The 20,563-nt window shown below is 41.4% G+C and overlaps 1 protein-coding gene across 2 annotated transcripts; it reads right to left on the minus strand.

The window, feature by feature from the left end:
• Positions 1-1,087: 1,087 nt before the first annotated feature.
• Positions 1,088-20,557, minus strand: hspbap1 (hspb associated protein 1). Of its 2 annotated transcripts, none has more exons than XM_036139023.1 (8): positions 20,438-20,557; positions 18,180-18,390; positions 16,748-16,926; positions 13,624-13,760; positions 10,012-10,183; positions 6,775-6,858; positions 3,829-3,939; positions 1,088-1,933 (listed from the first exon to the last, which is right to left on the minus strand). In XM_036139023.1, the coding sequence occupies exons 2-8, from the start codon at positions 18,373-18,375 to the stop codon at positions 1,421-1,423; spliced, it is 1,392 nt and encodes a 463-aa protein (XP_035994916.1). In that variant the 5' UTR covers positions 18,376-18,390; positions 20,438-20,557; the 3' UTR covers positions 1,088-1,420. The 2 variants fall into 2 exon arrangements, with proteins under 2 accessions (XP_035994916.1, XP_021175144.2); XM_021319469.2 differs by having other exon boundaries at positions 20,387-20,511.
• Positions 20,558-20,563: the final 6 nt, after the last annotated feature.

Below are 20,563 nucleotides of genomic sequence, written 5' to 3' on the forward strand. Positions count from 1 at the left end.
TGAGCGGTGCTGGTTTCTATCTCCAGCTGTCAATGGGCGAGAGGCGGGGTTCACCCTGGACAGGTCATCCGTTTATCGCAGGGCAACACAGAGACAAACAGGACTAACAACCATTCACGCACACACTCACACCTGAAGACAATTTAGAGAGTGTAGAAAACACATCTCATATTTAATTTTGTTTGGCTAAACCCCAATTTTAGTTTCTGTAATGGTAATATTTTACCATTTTTATTTTATTTTTTTAAACGCTAACTTCTCTTTTTCGTGTCTCTTTAATTGTGACATACCGCTAATGGAAACCCCAAAAATAGTTTTTCAAAAGCTTATAGTTTACAACCCAAATGAAATGAGTTTCAATGCAACAATGTCCGCCCACTGAACACTATTTATACATACTGTACATTATTAGCATCATATATAGCATTGTTGGGGTTCCTCTGGATGACTTACTGCATCCGTGCAGTGTTCCCTGGAGGTCATCAGCCTGCAGACCGGCAGAGTAAACCCAGGCTGCTTTAATGTTGGTCTTCAGCTCGTCGTCTTTGTTTGTTCCACAATCCCTGATCTTACTCTTGAAACAATCAAGGACAGAGAAAACCATGGCCATTAAAGCAGGTAATGTTATTGCCTCCTAGTTTCACCTGTTTCATCATTCTTCCAAGGCTGCGGTGACCTTTTTGCTTGTGCACCTTTTTTTTCTGTCAGGTTTTTTTCTTCCACTAAGCTTTCCATTTATATGGGTGGATAAAGCCGTCTGTGATGAGCTAGCTTGGTTAGCAGTGAGCGTTAGTGTCAACTATCAGGTCACCCGTCTTCCCATTGATTGTGTAAGCCGTAACAACAACAACCCATCTGTGTTTCCTGCCTTTTTTTTTTTTATTGGTCTGACAGAAAAGCAGAACTTCTCAATGACATAAGTTACTATGGATCTACAAGTAATAATAAAAAAAAAACCCAGCAAATTCAATTTAGCAAATAAAGTATGAAGGAAAATACAGGTTTGTCTCCTTTGACACATGTAGCAGATTGCTCATCCACGGCCCCAAATTCAGCTCTCAATAATAATCCAGAGACCAACACCGTCAGAAGTTCAGACAATGTTTATCACAAAATGACAAGAAAACATCCCAGAGAAAAACAAACGTTTCCATCAGTGGAATATAACTCTGAAATATTTGGGGCATTAACATACTAACTTGATCAAGGCGGTCAGCTTTTCCTCTGCTGGAGGAACTAAACTAGATTAACAGGTTCTGGATGACACAGGGAGGAAATGTCAGAGCCGGCATGACTCTCAGCATAATTGGGTTTTCTCCTGTTTGAAGGCAGCAACGGGAGGATGACGCAAGGCGAGAACAAATAAAAGGTGTCAGAGAACGCTTTGCTGCCAGACGTCCAGGTTTCACATGGAGGGGGTTCAGTCTACGGCAGGTGGAGAATAAAGGTGGCCTCCTCTGTGCCTTTCCAGGAGCAGCTCTGTAACACGGCTGATGATGTCAGGATGGACCAGACAGTCCAACAGGTCGTTAGTGGTAATCAGTGAGGGTCCGGATCTTTGATTAGGCTCTGCCTGCTGCTCTGATGTCCCGTGGTCCGCCGTTACACAGTCACATGAGCTGTATCGAGTTAAATCAGCACCGTGTGTGTGTTTTCCCCCAGCCCTACCGGAACAGTCCTGAGAGGAGATGGCTTTCCTTGGTTCCTCTTCCTGACACCTCACAGGGAGGAGATGCTGCCCAAAGGGAACGCTGAAGGCGTCAGGAACCTTGACCCCGTCCCCCCGCTGCTTTATTTGTCCACAGGAGTCCCGTTTTACTGGCTGAGTGTCCCTCGGGTCCTGGCTTGCTTTCCTGTCCCCCTTTCTTTGAGCAGACGCCATTACCGCCAGGTTAAGATACTGCATGTTTTTGCTGTGGGAGGGCTTTTCTTCCTGGAGAAGAAAAACACAAAATCTGCATGAACAAAATTTAGTAATATTTAAGCTTCATAATACTTCATAAAATTAACTGTACGTGTCCTCCAAGCCTACACGTCTGCAGAAAATGACAAGATTTAAAATAATAGTGAGTGTTATTGTTGGTAGTCCCACAAAGGACCACTAGAGGGCAACCAAAGCTGTCAGGAGTCTGAAAAAGTCAAGCAAAGTTTTCAGATCATAGATTGTTTTTCCAGAGGTGGCGCGTCTTTGATTACATAAATAGTCCGTTTGTAATGCTAAATAAACATCAGCCGTTTACTGTACCTGGGGTAAATCGTTATGTTTTAAACTGTGAATGGTTGCAGATAAACGTGAAAAAGAGGGAGACTGCACCGACTGCCTGAAAGGAAATGAGGTTGTGTGTTTTTATGTTTTAAGGATGAAATTCTGCGACCAACATCCTGTGTAAAATGTGGATTAAAATTGTTGTGTTTTTGTGTGTAATTTAATCTATAATCCAATAACTGAATACGTTAAATGATTCAAACATAATGCTGTGATGCTGGTGCACAGAAAAAGAAAACTTGAATCACCGGTACGTCGGGGACCAACGGTTTGACCCCTGACAGCATCTTATTTCTTTGTCACGCGGACATTTCATGCTGTTCCTCACAGAAATGATCAGAGCTCTCAGTCCCTTCTTGACCCAGTTTCAAAGTATAAATAAACAAGTTCACTGGATGGATGGATGCAACATTTAGGCATTGGGATGGAGAAAGCCTTTAATTAGCCAGATTTTTCAATACTTCATTTTCGTTTTCTATACACATCAAGCCTGGAAAAAATACTCAAATCAACTTCTATAGTTTTTCAGACTCTGTAGAAGATAGCCATGCAACAGAAGCAAACAGCAGTAAGCGTTCATGCTAAACTGGAAGTTGAGCGTCCTGACTTTATTTTGTTTGTTAAATCCACCTGAAAACAAACTGTGCAACAATAAAAGAAGAGCTTTATAGTTTTGGTTCCACCAAAGCAATTATTTGCAGTCACAATCATTTTAAAGGTTGAGTTTTTTAGCACAACGTCATTATGGTGAAAACGGAAGAGGACTGACCTGGACATAAAGCAAATAAGAGGAACTGATTCCTCTTTGGATTCACGTCTCTTATTTCAAACGCATGACTAGAAATGGGTCATTTCTCCTTAAAAATCCTCTAAAGCTTCCCAGTTTAGATCAAATAATCAATTAATGAAAGCTTCTGGACACCAAATACGTTTTTTAATTACATGTGTGTGTAATTTATCACGCACATGTAACACTTTCTAAACCTAAATCTTAATGTTTAATGGATTATCTTGACATTTCCTGCTGGACCTTCACAGGATCCCTGGGGATAATTTTTCAGAAGGTGACCAGAATGTCTTATAGAAATCACAGTAATGAGAAATTATGTTTGATAAGTAAAAGTAGCTCACAAACTGTTAGAAGAAATGTGAATGTAATCATTTTCTTTTTATCTTTTTAACAGAAATAGCTACTTTTTTCCCAGTCGTTTCAAATGATGAGAAATCAGATTGGTTAAATGCATCAAAACTAAAATCTTCCACCATTTTTGTTTGATAACTGCCTCAAACAGCAATATGTACTTTTTTGATTCCCATTTTTTTAGTTAAATAAAATCAGGTAAGTGCTGGGTGCATAAACGAGGATAATCCTGTTTTTCAACTTTAGGGAATAAAACAGTAAAAACAATATCAGTACTGACCAACAAAAGCCTGACTGGTGTATCTCTAAATAACTAGACCTGATATGTTACAGCACATTTTAGTCATCGCTCTGTCTTCGGTGGTGGCACGGTTTACAGAGGTGCAGCAAATATTATTTATGTTCACACATATTGTCTTACCTCCGTGGGGTTCAGCCAGGTGTCGGTGTTGTCTTCACTTTGAGCACTTTTCATTGCGCAGACAACCGTTTTGGTGACGGCTTCGCTGACTCTAGCTGCGTCGTCCACTTCCTGCGCAGAAACAAAGCGCCTAACGTCAGAGATGCTGGCGCTCCAAACCTTTTAATTAACTAATTCATTATCGTCTTAAAGTTTGACACAGTTTGATTTCGTCTGTGACCTCTTAAGGACAAATGCTTAGAAACGTGCTTCTGGTTTTGCTTCATGGTCGCAGTTAAATGTTTTTATACCACGGTCTGGGTGAATACTCCATTCTGATTGGCTAAAAAGTGTAATAGGACACATATGAAAAAAGTTCTGGTCAAATAGCCTGATTGTTTTAAATTATTACGCTGGCTCAAACTTTAGCAATGCCCCACAACGACATATTAAATAGTTCTCTCAGCCGCTTCTTGTGAAAAACATTAAAAGCATTAATAATTGATTTAATATTTATTTATTTCATAAGTGACCATGGTATAAGCAGGACGATGCCCTTCGAGGTGTCCATTATAACAAATGAATGGACTTCGCGGAAGCAACCGTCCTCAGCGAATGGACACTTCGCCGGGCATTATCCCTTACATGATCAACAAGCAAATTTCATATCAGGCAAAGATAATCATAGATGATAAAATTATTTCATTTGTTAAGGGAAAAAAAGGCCATTTAAACCAACTTGGTAGGCTCTGTGTGAAAAGGTTTGTGCGTCTTGGCAGCAACGACTGCCATAAAGTGATTATGATGACTGGCAAGTAGTCTTTTACATCTCCGTGGAGGAGATTTGGCCCTCTCCTCTTCACATAATTGTCTTAATTAAGCCACACTGTAGGTTTTTAAGATTGAACGGGCAGTTTATCGCTGAATAATGACCTCGACGGATGCGCCCTGCAGAGCTTTATTAGATGTAGCTCTGGGTTCGTTTGCGACCTCCTGGATGAGGTGTCAATGCGCTATTAGACAAATGTTGATAGGCCAGCCAGTCCAGGGAAGGTTCACCATCGTAACATACACTCAGGTTCATTTGTGAATGAGAGATCTCCCTGTGGTTCACTGGCGTCTCCTTAACAAACCTCTCTGTAACCTTTTGCAGACTGATTATAATGTTCATGACTTTGCTTCTTGTCCATCACTGAATTTCTTTAGATCAGGGTTTTGTGTGTTGCTTTTTTTTTTTTACTCAATCAGCCGACTTTATGCTGTTAGACAGGCTCTGTTTAAACCATTTTCTGATTCAACAGGCAAGGCAGTAATCAGGCCTGGGAGCTGATAGTGAAATTGGTTCAAAACTTGTAAATCACAGCTAATCATTGCCTTACTAAAGAGGGGCACTTACATTTTCACATAGGGACAGGTGAGTTTTGATAGCTGCTGGCATTTACTCGGGGTATCTTTGTCTGATAATAAAATATGCTGGTTGACCTGAAACATTGAAGTGGGATAAAAATGGCAAATAAAAGACAAAATCCGTATGGGGAAAATGCTTCTCTTGGTATAAATGTTTGCCTGGCAGCAGGAGGGCTCCTTTTCATGCAGCACACCATCTACTCCACAAACTCATTATTGCAGACGGGGAATCTTCTCCTGCCAGACCTGCTCATTAATCAGACGTAAGAGGAGAATGAAATTTGGGAGCGATTATTGCTGTTAGGATCAGCAGAATTTATTCAAGCGTAAACAAGGTTCTTATGCGTTTTTATTTCCAATACTGCCCACTTTTCCAGACTCTAGAGTTCCTGGCTGTTTCTATTGTATAAAACACGAAGCTTGTTGGCACCCCTCTTTTAATCAAGGAAAATCCCATAATTGTCACTGACATAACTTTAAACTGACAAAAGTGATAATACATTTACAGAGAATTAACCAATGAAAATCAGACGTTACTTTTATATTGTAGAATCATAAAAAAAAAAAAAAAACACTGATTAAACAGGCCTGAACAAAAATGAGGGTACCTGTAGCTTAATGTTTTGTAGGGCAACCTTTTGAGAAATTCACTGCAATCAAGCCATTTCTGCGCCTGTCAACAGGTATTTTGGCCCGCTCCTCGTGAGCAAGCTGCTCCAGTTATTGCTGTGAGTTCCTTAAAAAGGTTGCTGAACCAAATATTAAGTTAAAGGCGCCATCATTTGTGCAATCATGTCCACAACTGAATGACTTCAATGTGAAAAGGAAGAACTGAAAAGAGTGATATATTCCCTTTAAAAACCAACGACTGTAAGGAAGGAAACTAAAAAATAAAAATAAAATAACTAATAAAACTTCCCTAAAGTTAACCTTTGGTTTTAGTTGTGTGATGCAGCTCGAAGGAGGGGAACGGCCCATTAACCGGCTACCGTAGCGTACGTCAAGCTAATAACAGTTAGCGTTAGCTTATTTTGACCGGGAGGTTTTCTCCCAGACCGGAACTTTACTGATTGTTTTATGTTGCTCTCAAACATCGAGGCATTTAAAATAAAGCCAGGTGGCCCACCAGGCTTCTTAGAGCATTGAATACAGGGGGAAAATCGGGGAAAAACAAATATGTTTTCATACTCTTTACTTTCTTTTGCCATGATTAAAAGGAAATTCCTGAACTTTCCAGACTGCATAGGAACCCCGGCACTCACAGATTCTATGATAGTTACGCCTAAAATTTTAACGTCTTGTTGGCAATTTCAGATATTTATTCAATGGAAAAAAGTCTAAAAACATAAATATTTTTCATTGCCATTAACTTATTTCTCCACACTTACACAGAGCAGGAAAATAGTGAAATCAAATTCCTCACTTTGCCAAACTTTTTAGGACTGCACAGGAACCGTGTTTATAAACCACAGTGTGCCTGGGATGCAGAGAGCATTTTCTCAGCATTGTTTTTAGGTAGAGAGCAGAGGACGGGGGCGAGATGTGGCGGGGCGTGGTTACCAGCTCGATCCAGGAGTTGACGCTGACGGTGATGGCATCTATTGACTCCACATAGTGCCACCAGTGCCTGGGGACATACAGCACCTGGGCACAGAAGATAAGGGGGAGAAAAAAGTCCTTTCAGAACGTGTGATTCATCGGGAGGTCTACGGTAGCAATTAGTTTCTAAACTTCTGTTTTTCAAAGATAAAAAGCTGCGAGACGGTACAACTACACGGAAAGTCCACTAGATGGCAGCATAAGCTGTCGCCCCTGTGGTTAGTCCTCCATCCATTCATAAGGCGACTCTATTAAAAAGCAGATGGCTTATTGATTCCGCTCCTCCGTCTCAGTCGTGATTCATCGGCGGCCCGTGGTCTGACGGGTCCGGAGGAGCGATCTATCCCCCACACCCCCGTTCGGATTGTTCAGGTGGAGCCACCGTGCAGGGCGGCTGCTCCACATACCAAAAGCTATTCCTTCTGTGTCAACAAGTTATTTCCGAGCGTGGACGGAAACAAATCTCAGCCCAGAAGCTGTCTGGAGGAATCAAAGGTTACTTGTTATGTGAGCCGCTGCAAAAAGACTCGAGGAGAACAATGAAATCGATCGTTAAAGGTGCAAAGGTCGGGAATGCTGCACAGACTCATCCGGGGCTTTAAGTAAAGACGGACCGTGATAACATCTCATTCTGATGAAACAGATTCAGGTCATTTTTCACACAATACATTTTCTATGGAAGAAATAAAGTAAAACGTAAAGTCGACAGTGACTTCAGCCTCTGAATGAACTCCACCAGCAGGCTACAAAAAGCTGGGAACGATGCTCCTGTTAGGAGGGTGAAGGCCCGCGGGAGAACAGAGAACCAGGGCTACTTTCTGGGATGCTGTCTCAAGTCCTGAGAGGCCAAAAACACAGCTGGAATCTCAACAATGCCAAGGCCAAATAAAGGAAAACAAACCTCTATGGCGACCTACAACTGAAATAGGAAATGATAAAGCTCCTAATAAAAGCCAACCTCTGAGTTTACAACAGCTCCTTCGCAGTTTAGAGCTCATCTTTATCTAAAGTGGGAGGCTGACTGATGCGTCACCCGACCCACTGACCTGGACTTAACCCCGGTTCCTTCTCCTCGACAAATTAACCAAAGAGATCAGGTGGCTCACCTTAACAAAGCTCTAAGCTCTTGTTTCTTTCAGGGTAATTTTATCCGGAGGATAAATAACAAAAACCAGGCTCAGTTCACAGTTAAGACGATTTGAGATAAAATTGGCAGGCAATTTTTGGCTAATTGCTTCTCAGTTTCAACCATTGAAGTGACATCAACTGTTTTAGACTCCCGAGATATTCTTGGTTGTTTTATTTGGGGGGGGGGGGGGGGGGGGGGGGGCTGTTAAAAATATTTGGCAATCCCTGTAAAATTACATCTGGAGCTACAGATTAGTTCTGTGAAACAAAGCAGACTAACGGGAGCACGACGTCTGAGAACTGACGCAGCAACAGATTTTTGTTATCAGCAGAACTCCTTAAAAACTATTTATCTTCCAGTTTCAAGAACTAAAGTCCAAAAGTACAGACACAGATAAGAAAAAAACAACAAAACAGTTCTTTATTTATATAATAATGCAAATTTTTTTAAATATATTTCTTAAATGCACAGTGCCTTGCATAACTATTATTAGCCCCTGGAACCATTACCCAACCTGTCACACACTCCCGTGTGTTTTACTGGGATTTTGCGTGCTAGGCCAAGCACAGACCAGTCATTCAATCTCAGTGGAAATACAGCAAATATATGGCGAACAGATCCCTGTAACATACATATCGCTAATATCACTAAGAACTCCCCGGACTGCAGTACTGTTAGCTGATTATTCAGGTACTGTGCATTCACCCTCTCCATGCCTGTAATATATTGGGTGGGACTTGTTTAAAGCAGCATAAAAAAAAGGTTTACAAGGTAAAGAGGCAGTAAGATGGTGAAGTCATTAAGCCACTAAAGTTGTCTCCAAACTAAAACAGGAGATGCTGACCAGAATCAGAAAAGCCTGTTGTTAAGGTAAAAATGACTGTGATTTTCTCTCATTTTTAAACCTTTTTTATCTATCTAACATTTACCAGTATTATTGCATTTTGCATCTTTTCTACCTCACAGGCTTATTAGAGACGATTAGTCAACAAAAAGCATCATGGGGACAAAGGAACACAGCAGACAGGTCAGGCAGAGGGCTGTGGACCAGAGAAAGGCAGTGGGATACAGTGACCATGTGGAAGTAGGTCCTCTGGTCTGATGAGACCAAAATGTAACATTCCTACTACATGTAAAACGGTATGTGTTGGTAAAAACCAACCCAGCACATAACCCTGATCAGCCATCCTAATAGTCAAGCATTGTGGTGGCAGCATCATGATACGGGGGCTGTTTTCAAAAGGGACAGGGAAGCTGGTCAGACTTGATGGGAAGATGAAGCAAAATACAGGACAGAACTGGACAAAAACCTGTTAGATGCTGTAAAAGGAAAATAACCATAAACATACAGCCAGAGCTACAATGGAAGGGGTTAAAACATCAATTTGTGTGTCACAGCGGCCCAGTCAAAGTCCAGAACTAAATCCAATTCAAACCTGAATGCTGGTGTTCACAGACGTTCCTGTGAAGATTCTGAAATAAATATGCACTAAACACTTTAAATAAAGCGGGCATCTCTTCCCTCCACATTCACAAAGATGCACTGCTTTGTGTTGGACCATCACATAAACCGACAAATTTGTGTTTTTTATGTGGCTTTGGCATGAAAGAGGGCAAAAGGTCGAGGACGTGTGAATACTTTTACAATATGCTGTACGACAAGTACTCTGCCTATTTGGGTAACCTATATTAGGATACAGATCTCGCCTTTTTTAGCAAATGCAATAAAGTCCAGAAACAAACATGCTGTTCCAAACTCCAACCTGACTTTTCCATTCTGGTCCGGACCTGGAACCCGCTAAACACTCCCATGGTTGTGAGGCCTGCAGACGAACCCTGTATTTGGGCTGTTGAGGCTTTTTAAAAGCCTGATTTTCAAAGGACATGGTCATCAATGCAGAAACACAGTCAATAATAGGAAAAGGAAAGGGAGAAAGCTTCCATTTGGCCATGAAACGACCTTAAACCTTAAAGATAAATTTAATTTATGCATCCTGGATCAACAAGCTCCCTCTTCTTAGAGATGCATCCAAGTTACGATTGTATTGTTAACCGCGCCACGTTCTGACCTGCCCGGGCTCCAGAGTCACGACGTGGGCCCTGGCTCCCTGAAAGCCGGGGAATTTACTCCGGTCCGGATGGAGAACGTCCACCTGGCTGAAGACGCTGGACTCCTCATAGGGGATCCTGGTCGGGTAGAGCTTTGCCGTGTCCTCGGGAGGGAACAGATGCCAGCGTTTCCTGTAGAGAAGAGACATCAGGAGCGCCTGTTATAAGGAGCTAATGCCAGAAAGAGTGAGCGTTTTCACGACGGTCAGGTGGCAGCAAAAGGAAAAAGCACAGTTTCTATTAATCAACACCTAATCCAAATTCCAAACCTGTTCTTACTCTCAGGGAAGCTGAAAGAGGGCAAAGGCAGTCGCAAACACGTCAGTGCCAAACAATCATTTCCAGCCTAAAACTTCAATTACCTTCCCCACTATAGTTTGGTTAAAAACTATTTGACTTTGTCGCAGTTTTGTTTTTTTTGTTCCTGTTGATCTGATCCAGCAGGAGGCCAAATGTCATGGTATCCATCAACACTGTTGCATTTTCATAGATCAGCGGAGTCAAAGGACTGCTGGAGCAGCGTTTCATTCCTTCAGAGATCAATACCAAATAAAAGAACCCGAGAGCCAATTACGTACAAGCTGCGAGACACAACTGTTGCTCTCTGGGAGAACACCGGAGAAAAGATAAGGCAGACCTTTTCTTTCTCATTTCTTGGCTCCCTCTGCCCCGTTATTGTGGCTCGCCTCTCAGTCTCCACTTTCCTGCTCCTCCAGGAGAGCAGAGGGACAAATTAAATCCTTTCCAGGGGCCAGAGGACAGATCACACCGGGTGTCAGCAGCTGCGGCACTCTCTCCGCCTTCTGTGCTGCGGAGGAGTTGGGCACTTAAACAGGCTGAAAACTTTCCCCGCCAACAGGGTTGAAATACAAATGAGGAATCCAGAATCCTCCTCCCGCTGCTCAGTTACAGGCCCGGTCTGTTAAATTACCACAACAAAATCATCTTTACTGTCATTGCAGCATGCATCCCAATGAAATGTGTCCTGTGCATTTAAGCCGTCCCTTAGGGAGCAGCGAGCTGCTACTGCGCAGCGCCTGGGGACCCTTCTGGGGGCCAAGGGCCTGGCTCAGCTGCTGCTCTAACCACCAGGCCACCACTCCCCCAACCAGGCAGCTAGTCCTCTTTATTATCCCGTTTACACTACCCCTTTTTTAACCGTGCCGAGACCGGTCCGAGCTCAGTAACCGAGGTAACTGCCTAGTGTAAATGGATCGCAAACTGAACTGCACCGTGCCAGAACTGCGCTAAATCTAGACCAGTTCGATCAGAGGGCGGGGCCCGGTTTTTCCCTGGCTCGGTTCTCTGATAACAAAGAACGCAGGAGCAGATCGCGTCATCTCCTTACAGTCAGAAATTTCAGACATTCATAAAAATGCTAGCTTCCCTACCGTGCCACACGGTTTCCAGTGATGATTCTGCTTAGCAGTGTGATGAACCTCAACTTCTGTCATTGTTTCCTGCATCTGCAAGCCCTGATTAGACGTTTGTTTGTCTTATCCACTTCCCAAAAGCCGACTCCGTCAAGTAAATTCACCAAAGGTTGCTTTCTTCGCCTGAGTCTCCGCAAAAAGCAATTATAACCAAACATAACTTCCTGAATGTTACGGGTACCGCCATTTTTATTTGCTTGATTCCCTCCTTCAATCCTAGAGAGCAGTAGTACCGCAGATCGTCACTAGGAGGCGTGGAACCGTGCTAGCATGGTGTGTAAACGGTCGTCAGAACCGAGCTCGGCACGGTTAACTGATCCAAGCTCGGACCGAGCTCGGCATGGATCGGTTTAACAAGGGTAGTGTATATGGGGCTTATATATCTGCACAGGCTTCATCTGACAGTGATTGGTTTAAGCTAGGGGTGTCACGATACAAAACTTTCAAACTCTATATCGATACCCAAAAAAATATTCAATACTATTTTTGATACCACGGGGATAAAAAAAAAAGATTAAAGGCATTATTAACATGAAAAACTCACATTTTTCAGTCTCAACATGGAAAATGCTTTCTCAACAGAATCATAAATGCTAGTTAAAATAGGTGCTCAAATCATTGCTAAATAAATAACACCTGCCTAGTAGCATGCTAGCCACAGCTGATCACACCACATTAATGCGGACCACCGCTCCCGCTAACATCTGTGATATCTTTAATGCATTAAATTATCAACGGGAACTTTAATTTGCTAACCTGTCGGAATTCATCATGAAGGTCAGGGTGTCGGTCCTTGAGACGTTTGGCCAAGTTTGTTGTGCTGCTTGACTTCGTTGCCACCACTTTAAAGCACTGATTGCTCACAGGCTTGTCAAGATCTTTGGGTTCCCCTTCTTCGTTTGCCACATATGCTAAAATATTTAGTATCAATACCATGCCAAATTAGCATTGTATCCGGATACAGCGTTTGAGTATTGATATTTTTCAGAGTATCAATTCTTTTGAAAACCCTAGTTTAAAACACACCAATCCGGTTCCACCTTGAAAAACTACTTTCTGAGCTTGCTCCTTTAATAATTGCTAGAAACGTTAAAAGCCTTATTTTCAATGCAGGGGATCCTTTAATCGTAGCAGGATGAACCTTAATCACCACTAAGCAAGGTGACGGAAAACAGCATCGCTGCAACCCTGGCTGCTCCACCTCTCGCCACATTCTGTTTAAAACGCTCCTCTTCAGCAAAAATCCCCAGAACTACAGCCTTCATAAAGGGGCCAGCTTTTCTTGACAATTGTTTAACCCGAATAGCAAAACATAAAACCCTCAAATCTCCCAGAAAATAAATATTTCTATAGAGGACAGGCTTCACGTATGGAGCCAGCATATACCCCAGAATGACCAGAAGGAAGAGTGAACACATGGAAGAATGAAGAAAAAAAGAGAGATGAGCAAGAATAAGGGAAAAATGGAGGGACAGATGAAGAAGCTGTGACTCTGATAATAATTTAAGAAAGGAAACAAGAGAACGAGAAAGAAAAAAGAAAAAAATTAAGAAGACAAAGACGGACAGAAGGGATGAGGGAAAGAGACACGGGAGAGAGGGAACAAGAAGGACAGAACAAGGATGGATGTCTGTAAGGAGGGATATTGAGGGAAGAAATAAGGAAAAGGGGAAGGAAGGACAGAAGGTAGGACAAAAAGACGGATACAAGGAAGGTCAGAAGAAAAGAAGGCACAGTGGGATCCATCCTCTTAGTAGGGAGCAGCACGTAAAGTGAGCAGTGGAGCTGTTTCCTTAGATTGCTGGAGGTTTGGTCCACCGTGAATCTGATGTGGTGCGTCTACGGCGTGTGGCTCCTATTCACCGTAGCAAGATTTTAAAACAGGGTTTGTACATCTTTCTTCTTTGATTAGCAGATTCTTAAGCAAAAAATTAAATCCGTAATCAAAATTTGTTTTGTTAAGGGATTTAGTAACATCCCTAACTTTCGATGTTTCATTATCAATTAGCACTTATTGTTATGCCCCTCTGTCTCCTAATCAAAATCAGGGAAAGTTTGGGATAGAGGTGAAGAGCTCAGCTTGTGAAGTCTCTTTCTCTTTGTGACGGGTTCAGCTGACCCCCCCCCCCGCGCGCTTACCGTCCTTGAACCTGCAGCACCAGGTTACAGCCGTAGGTGTCCAGATGGCACGGCGTGTTGGCCCCCTCTGTGCTGATCCAGAGAGTGCTCTCCTCCCCGTTACGTCCCTCAAAGCCAAACTCAGACCACTTTACGTCCTAGAATAAATTCACACACACAGCAGTCATTTATTACAAAAATAAATAACTCAATCTAGGGTTTAATTAAGAATTGTTGATTTTAAATGGCCAGTTAGGATTAAGTTGGTCCACAAGGATTTCAATACACAGAAACAAGCCAGTGACAACACGGCTATCTCTCTACTCAGTATTTGCTCGCCTGTCTTGACTCATAAATTTAAATGACATCCCATTCTTAATCCATAGGGCTCAAGATGACGCTGATCCACCCTTTGAAGCTATAACAGCTTCAACTCCTGTGAGAAGGAGGTCCACAAGGTTCTGGAGTGTTTATGGGGATTTTTGACCATCCTTTCAGAGACACATTTGTGAGGTCAGACACTGATGTTGGACGGGAAGGCCTGTCTCCGTCCAATTAGGCTTTGCGCTAATTCATCCTAAAGGTAGGGATGAGTACCGTTCACATTTGAACCGATACCCGGTACCTGGGAATCAATACCGGTACTTAACGTTACCCATTTTCGGTACTTTTTGTGTGTTTATAAAGTAATAAATGTTAATTAATAAACTATAAATTGTTTTCATTTTAACAAATGTATTTCTCAGTATATAAATTTACTTGGATCTACAAATGAACCTCATCAAATTATTTATGAATTTTAATACATTGCCTGAATACACAATGCAAGCCATTTTTTTAACCAATTGAAGAGGTGTGTGAATAAAATGCAGGGAATTGTTTTAGTGCAACAGGTTCAGAGAAGAACTAAAAACTATATTTAAAACATACATTATCCAGCTTTTAAATCAGGGCGGGGTGCGTTTGCAACGAGGGAACAGCTCTCTTTGCTCTGACTACAGGCGCGTTTCAGAACGAGGCATCAGCGGCTGTCTGTCTGTACAGACCAAAAGGGGAAGGGGAGCGAATACTTATGGCAATACAGTGTATAAAACCCTCATCTGATCAGCTTTAGCGATACAGCACACATAAAGTGAAAAATAAGGTTATCTGAGTAGAGAATCCAAAACTTAAGATTGTTGTTTATTTCTAGGAAAACTGGCTTGTCAGTCAAAGCAAAAAATAATAAATCCAACAAGGACCCTGAATAATGAAGTCATTATTCTACATGCAAACCACTGCGAGTGACAGACCGGTCAATTTCTCTTTATTTAGCCTTCAGGATGCCTTCCTCCCGGCGCCATTATCCTGTTAAGCTTCTGCGTACCCGTCTCATAGTCGTAAATGTCAGTGGGTAATAATTGCAGGTGGATGTCCGATAGCAATTTATTGCCGAGATTAAAAAAATGAAATACATTTCTGGCCGTTGCTTAAGAAGGATGACGTTTTTATGTCATTCCCGAGCAGAGGATGAGAGAAGCAGTTAATTTAAGATTGCTGGAGGGGGGGGAAGACACGAAACGTAACATTTAAAAGGAAAACGTCGAACAAAAGGTGAACATTAAATGAAAGCAGAGAACTGCCATTTTGGCTTTAACTAAATATTTTAATATTTGAGCCATTGATCATCTAAATCTCTTACAAAGAGTTTGGAAGGCTGGAGTTAGCAGCAAATTTTTATTCATTGTTAAATGAAATTAAGTAGGTATCTGGGGTGTGTGTAAATTAGGCGAGGCATGCAGATGTGGGCACATGTGTTGGCACCCTTGGTAAAGATGTATAAAAGGCTTTGAACTTTTATTGCTGTAACACAACAATACACTGGAAAATGTGGGAAAATACACACTTTAACTTAAGAAAGTTTATGGAGTACATTTCCATGGGGGGAAAAAAAGAGTCTAATTGTAAGAGTTAGACCTTTAGAGCCACTGACTGGTGGCTCAATTATTGCCATTCCTGCTGTCAATATCTTGTTCAACTCCTTTTTGCTCAGAGAACATCCCTTGGTCTTCTTTTATAACATTTCACAAGGTTGGAGAATACAGAGATCCTTTTTGCACATTCTCTCTGGATCATCCAGAGCTGTGACGCCTCTACTGGTGCTCTATTTCACCTCACTATTTTTTAGGATTTCGGTCTGCGATGGCCATGGAAGAAGGTTGACTTTGTGTGGATTTTTTTTTCTTATCCATCAGATTGTTCAATATAATAGCCAGGAATTTCAAAGAGTTCACAATACCAGGCACCATCACATGGCCGTTGGAGAAGAAACAGGCCCACAGCATCACAGGTCCTCTGCCATACTTTGCAGTGGGCATGAGGTACTTTTCCACATTTTTCTTCCGTTTTACGCCGGCCCAATCTTAGCTTCATCTAAAAGAAATTTAAAGTCCTCGTAGGGTTTATCAAGCCTCACACGCTAACATTTGTGATGGTAGGACAGAAAAGATATTTTCCTGGAGTCACTCCTAAACCGGCATGTAGCTAGCCTCTAATGGTTGTTATGAAGACCGCAAATGTTGCCAGGCCTTTTGAAAAAAGACAAGTTATAATTTGTGATAAAGATCTAATGTAGGAAATATGTTTTCATTGTTAAAGAAATGCCCTTTTATGTCTATTTTGAGGTTTAAAAAAAATGAGGATGGACAGGATGTTGATATTTGTGGATAATGATGTAAAATAAAAAAATCATTGTTTCCAACATAATGAAAAAATATTGATTTAAAATGAAATATTACTGGCACTTTTAGCATCATTCTGTTGTGAAAATTAAAGCAATTACTCTAAGAAAAAAAAAAAGCTAACACCTGCATTTATTATCATTATTACATTTAAATAGCATAATAAAAATATAATTTTTAGCCAAAGTTATTAAGAGCCACTGTGGAACGCCCAAAGAGCCACAGGTTGCAGACCCCTGCTCTAGATGGTCTTAGCTGCCATTTTCTAACAGATTAGTTTGACTTATCTGGCCATCCTCCTCACTCTGTGCGCCGGGTGAATAAACGTGGGTCCTTGTCCAGCCTAATGACATGCGGCTAAAAGAAAGGGGCCCTGTGTCGCCTCATATGTACACCCCAGAGAAACAAAGGGGCAGGCCGGTTACCTCAAACATGGAAGGTTTGTCGTCAAACAGCACGGTGATGTACTTGTAGTCGGCGTAAGCCCAGTACTCGGTGTGTGGGTATTGAGCGAAAGGCCCCACATCGGTCTGACGCCGACTCCAGCGCAGAAACTGAGCCACTGTGGCCTCGATGTAAGAACACTGAGTCTCAAACAGAGGCGCTGCAGAGCGTGGGAAAGAAACAGCAAAAACACGGGCCAGTAATCAGTGAAAAAACTATTTAGTGCAACAACTGGATTGAAAACAATATTAAGATCCAATAAAAATACATAAAAAATTACATACTAGAGGATCCTGACACTTTGCATTTAGTAACCTTCCTAAAATAATGGCCTAAATCATTTTCTTTGACAAAAAATATATTTTGGGCTCAATCAGCTTAACTCATCGTTGTATTATTCTGTGTTTTATCTGAAAAACCTGTCCAAAATTACTTAAGCCATTATTTCAGGAAGGTGACAATTTCTTTTCACCCACACCTTTCTCCTGTTTCAAAAATAGATTAAATAAAACAAGCTGAAACAACGATAAATGTATGTTTTCGTGTATTTTATTCAGATTCCATGCCTACATGGTGTATTCTTTTCTCCGGCTTCACTGTTCTGGCCCTGTGGTCCCTGCAGAGTTTCCATTCTGTTTCTTTCTTTAAATGACAGTTTCAGTTTTCCATTTGATGATGCGTGTTTTCATTGCTCTTCTCTTTCTTTTCTTATCAATTAGTTTGATACCTATGTCTTTCTGGTACTCAGGGGACAGTTACCTGTATCAAATTTAATCGGGATGAAGAAAAAAAATAAAACACTTTATAGAATTTAAAGTATTTCAAAAATCAATCCATACTGTTTGTTTGCATGTGGCACGGAATAAATGCTTTAGCTAAAGCGGAAAAAAGCAAAACTCACTATATGGGATTACAAATCAGTTGATCAAACACAACATCCAGCATAAAAATAGAAGGATTTTAAAGTTTAAAAGTGAAATAAATACTTCTTGCATTGCTTAGTCACAATAATAGGAGATTGTTTGTAAAAAATAAAAAATAAAAACTGGTAAAATCCTATTCCCAACTCCTTTTTTGGAAACATTTAGTGTGGCAAATGTGGAAAATACATTTCTAGTTCACATAAAACAACAATAATATGATAATATAGATGCAAAAAAAAAAAAATAAAAAATACAACTATAGCACACTTCCATAAACCCAGAACTGTATCTGGTGTTTTTCAATAATAACCAACGGTTTTCTTACTTTCTCGGTCTTAGACGTGAACAACTTTAACCTGGTTAAGAGCCAGAATGGGCCCGCTGCAGTTTAAGGTCTGAAGGTCTGGTTTCATGCCAAACATTGACTCCGGATGATTTATTACCCAGGAGCGAGGACCGTGCCTCTAAGGGATTCATCATCCGTTCTTACCGTTTGTTGCCTCTTTTCTACCAAGTCTGAAGCGGATGAGCCGGCCTCCGAGGCAGCCTGACAGATGCTCTGCGGTCCAGCGCATAACAGGCCAACCACGGGCCATGTTCAGGAAAACTGCAGGATGCTGCAAATGATCCAGAATCTCTCGGGCCTCCTCTGGGCTGAAGGGTCTAATGGAGGCCGTGGCAGCCATCGCCAGGGGCGCACGCTGTTAACAGGTTGCAACATGGGAATAAGATATGGTATTAGCCGAGTCAGCGTTTAACACCTGTGCCAGAATACCCGCCATGCAGAGGGGAGAGAGGTCTTCTTTTTTTTAGGTATACAGCAAATGGCAAATAAAGGAACTTATGACAAATCTACTTATTAGGATATATTTGATATCTAGAGTTAAATGTCATTTATTGCTCCATGCAGTAAAGTATCTTTATATATTATGAAGATAAGTAGTCATAGAAATCATAAAATCTAATGTAAAATGTCACTATAGATCAAAATCTTAACACCAGGGAAAATATCTAAGCATTAACATTTCACGGCGCTGGATCGTATCCAGTAGGGATAAACTATATATCGGCATCGGCATCGGTCCCATAAGTAAATCTGGGCTGATATTAATGTTTACCTCCATCTCACTGCTGTTTCTGTTTCTGGAGGGGTAGAGGGTGGGAATAGCCATGTATCGTTGCTTTTTTTTTTTTTTTTTTGGCCATGTGACAGTCATAGTGATGGAGCATGGGATTATGGGATGTTTAAAGCAGAGCAGCGATGTCAGAGGTGTGGCCATGTTTTCGCGTCTCAAAAGTGTACAGAAACGTACATAAATATATCATGTTGGTAAAAACTGATTAGCAGTCATAACAATAATATTAATACTGGCTATAGACATTGGACAGCTTATTCATATCGGTGCATCCCAGTTTATAAATTGAGCTTCGGAATCCTACAAGAAGCAACAGAAAAAACAGAGATGTCAAATGATAGAAACTGCATTTCAACCCGAGCGTCTCCCAGCAGGCCTGCAGTCAACATCGCTAAGGGCCTTATTTGGGTTGAGAGTCAGTCTGAGTGTGTTCAGTTTACAGCCTATCAGGTCCTCTGCCTCAGCACAGGTAGTTCTGTTGTTGTTTTTTTTGTCCCAACACAAATCTAAGAAATTTTAACTGCCAGATATGGACTTATAGGGCTGGGGTTTATACTTTCAATCAGCTGAAGAACAAGGTTTTTTTAGCTTAAACACAGTTCTCAGATTGGTCATTGCCCTTATTTCTTCTTTACATTTCGAATCTCTACCTACAACATAGCCATGATCTATGAGCACAAAAGGCAAATACTAATCCACCCTCCCAAAGAGTGTATGATGTTAAAAACTTTGCACTATACTTAATTATACTTATTTTGTTTCTGATCAAAAGTAAAATACGTTTTTTAAAAATGCAAAACAGCTTGGTGGGTGCAAATTGATGTATGGTACTTCCCTTTGCATGCAACCCATTTTTGGAATTAAAGCAAATAAATAAGTGACATGACCCAAAAACTTAACATGGACTGTCACGCACAGTAGTGGGAGTATGGTGATGGGGGATCGTTAGCACAGACAGTCAACATTTTGTAGTATTTTCCTATATTCATTACCAGCAGGTTGTCTCTATGTTTTATCCATTCTCAATCTTTAAACGTGTTACCTCTATTATCATTGGTATACATCACTTATTTATTTTTTAATAAAGTTACAGGTCCTGTTAAAGTTTGGTCACTATGACTGCCGTAGCCATTTTGTGTTTATTTTGACCGTCATCCCTGTCCAACAATTAGCAGTTTTCAGTCATTCTTGAACTTTTGCATTTTGAATGCAGTTTAGGGAAAACCTGTCTTACGAATTTAAAATGAAAGCTGCACTTTAGATTTAACTTCCGCGCAGGAGGCCATTGTTTTTCGTATAAAACAAGCAGCAGGTGGCTTTTACACTGACTGCTGAACCACTTGTTAGCATTTAGCTTTTCTTAGTTATACCTAGATAACCAGGATGAAGTCTGGTCTGGTTTCAAACTGGGGTCGCTTTTGTGATGATTTTAGCTGCCTTACGCTTGTTTGGAAGCGCCGACATATTTTTCCAATTCACAGTGAAAACGTTCAAGGAAACATAACCCCGGCTAGCTTCTTGGAAACACACATATAACCCTGTGTGGGGAGACAACACTCACCTAGCCCTACACGTGCAGGGGGAACTTCAGGCGGATGTAAACAAAACTCACGTGACGCTCTCTACGGTCGGCATATCCCGACGTGCATCTGCTCCATTTTGGCTCCTTTTCGGCTGCAGCAACCTCGCTCAAGCTGGCGTGCCGCGAGGGTCCGTAATGGCGACCTCAGCAACACCA

Source organism: Fundulus heteroclitus, chromosome 7, assembly GCF_011125445.2.
Source record: "Fundulus heteroclitus isolate FHET01 chromosome 7, MU-UCD_Fhet_4.1, whole genome shotgun sequence".
Lineage (NCBI taxonomy): Eukaryota > Metazoa > Chordata > Actinopteri > Cyprinodontiformes > Fundulidae > Fundulus > Fundulus heteroclitus.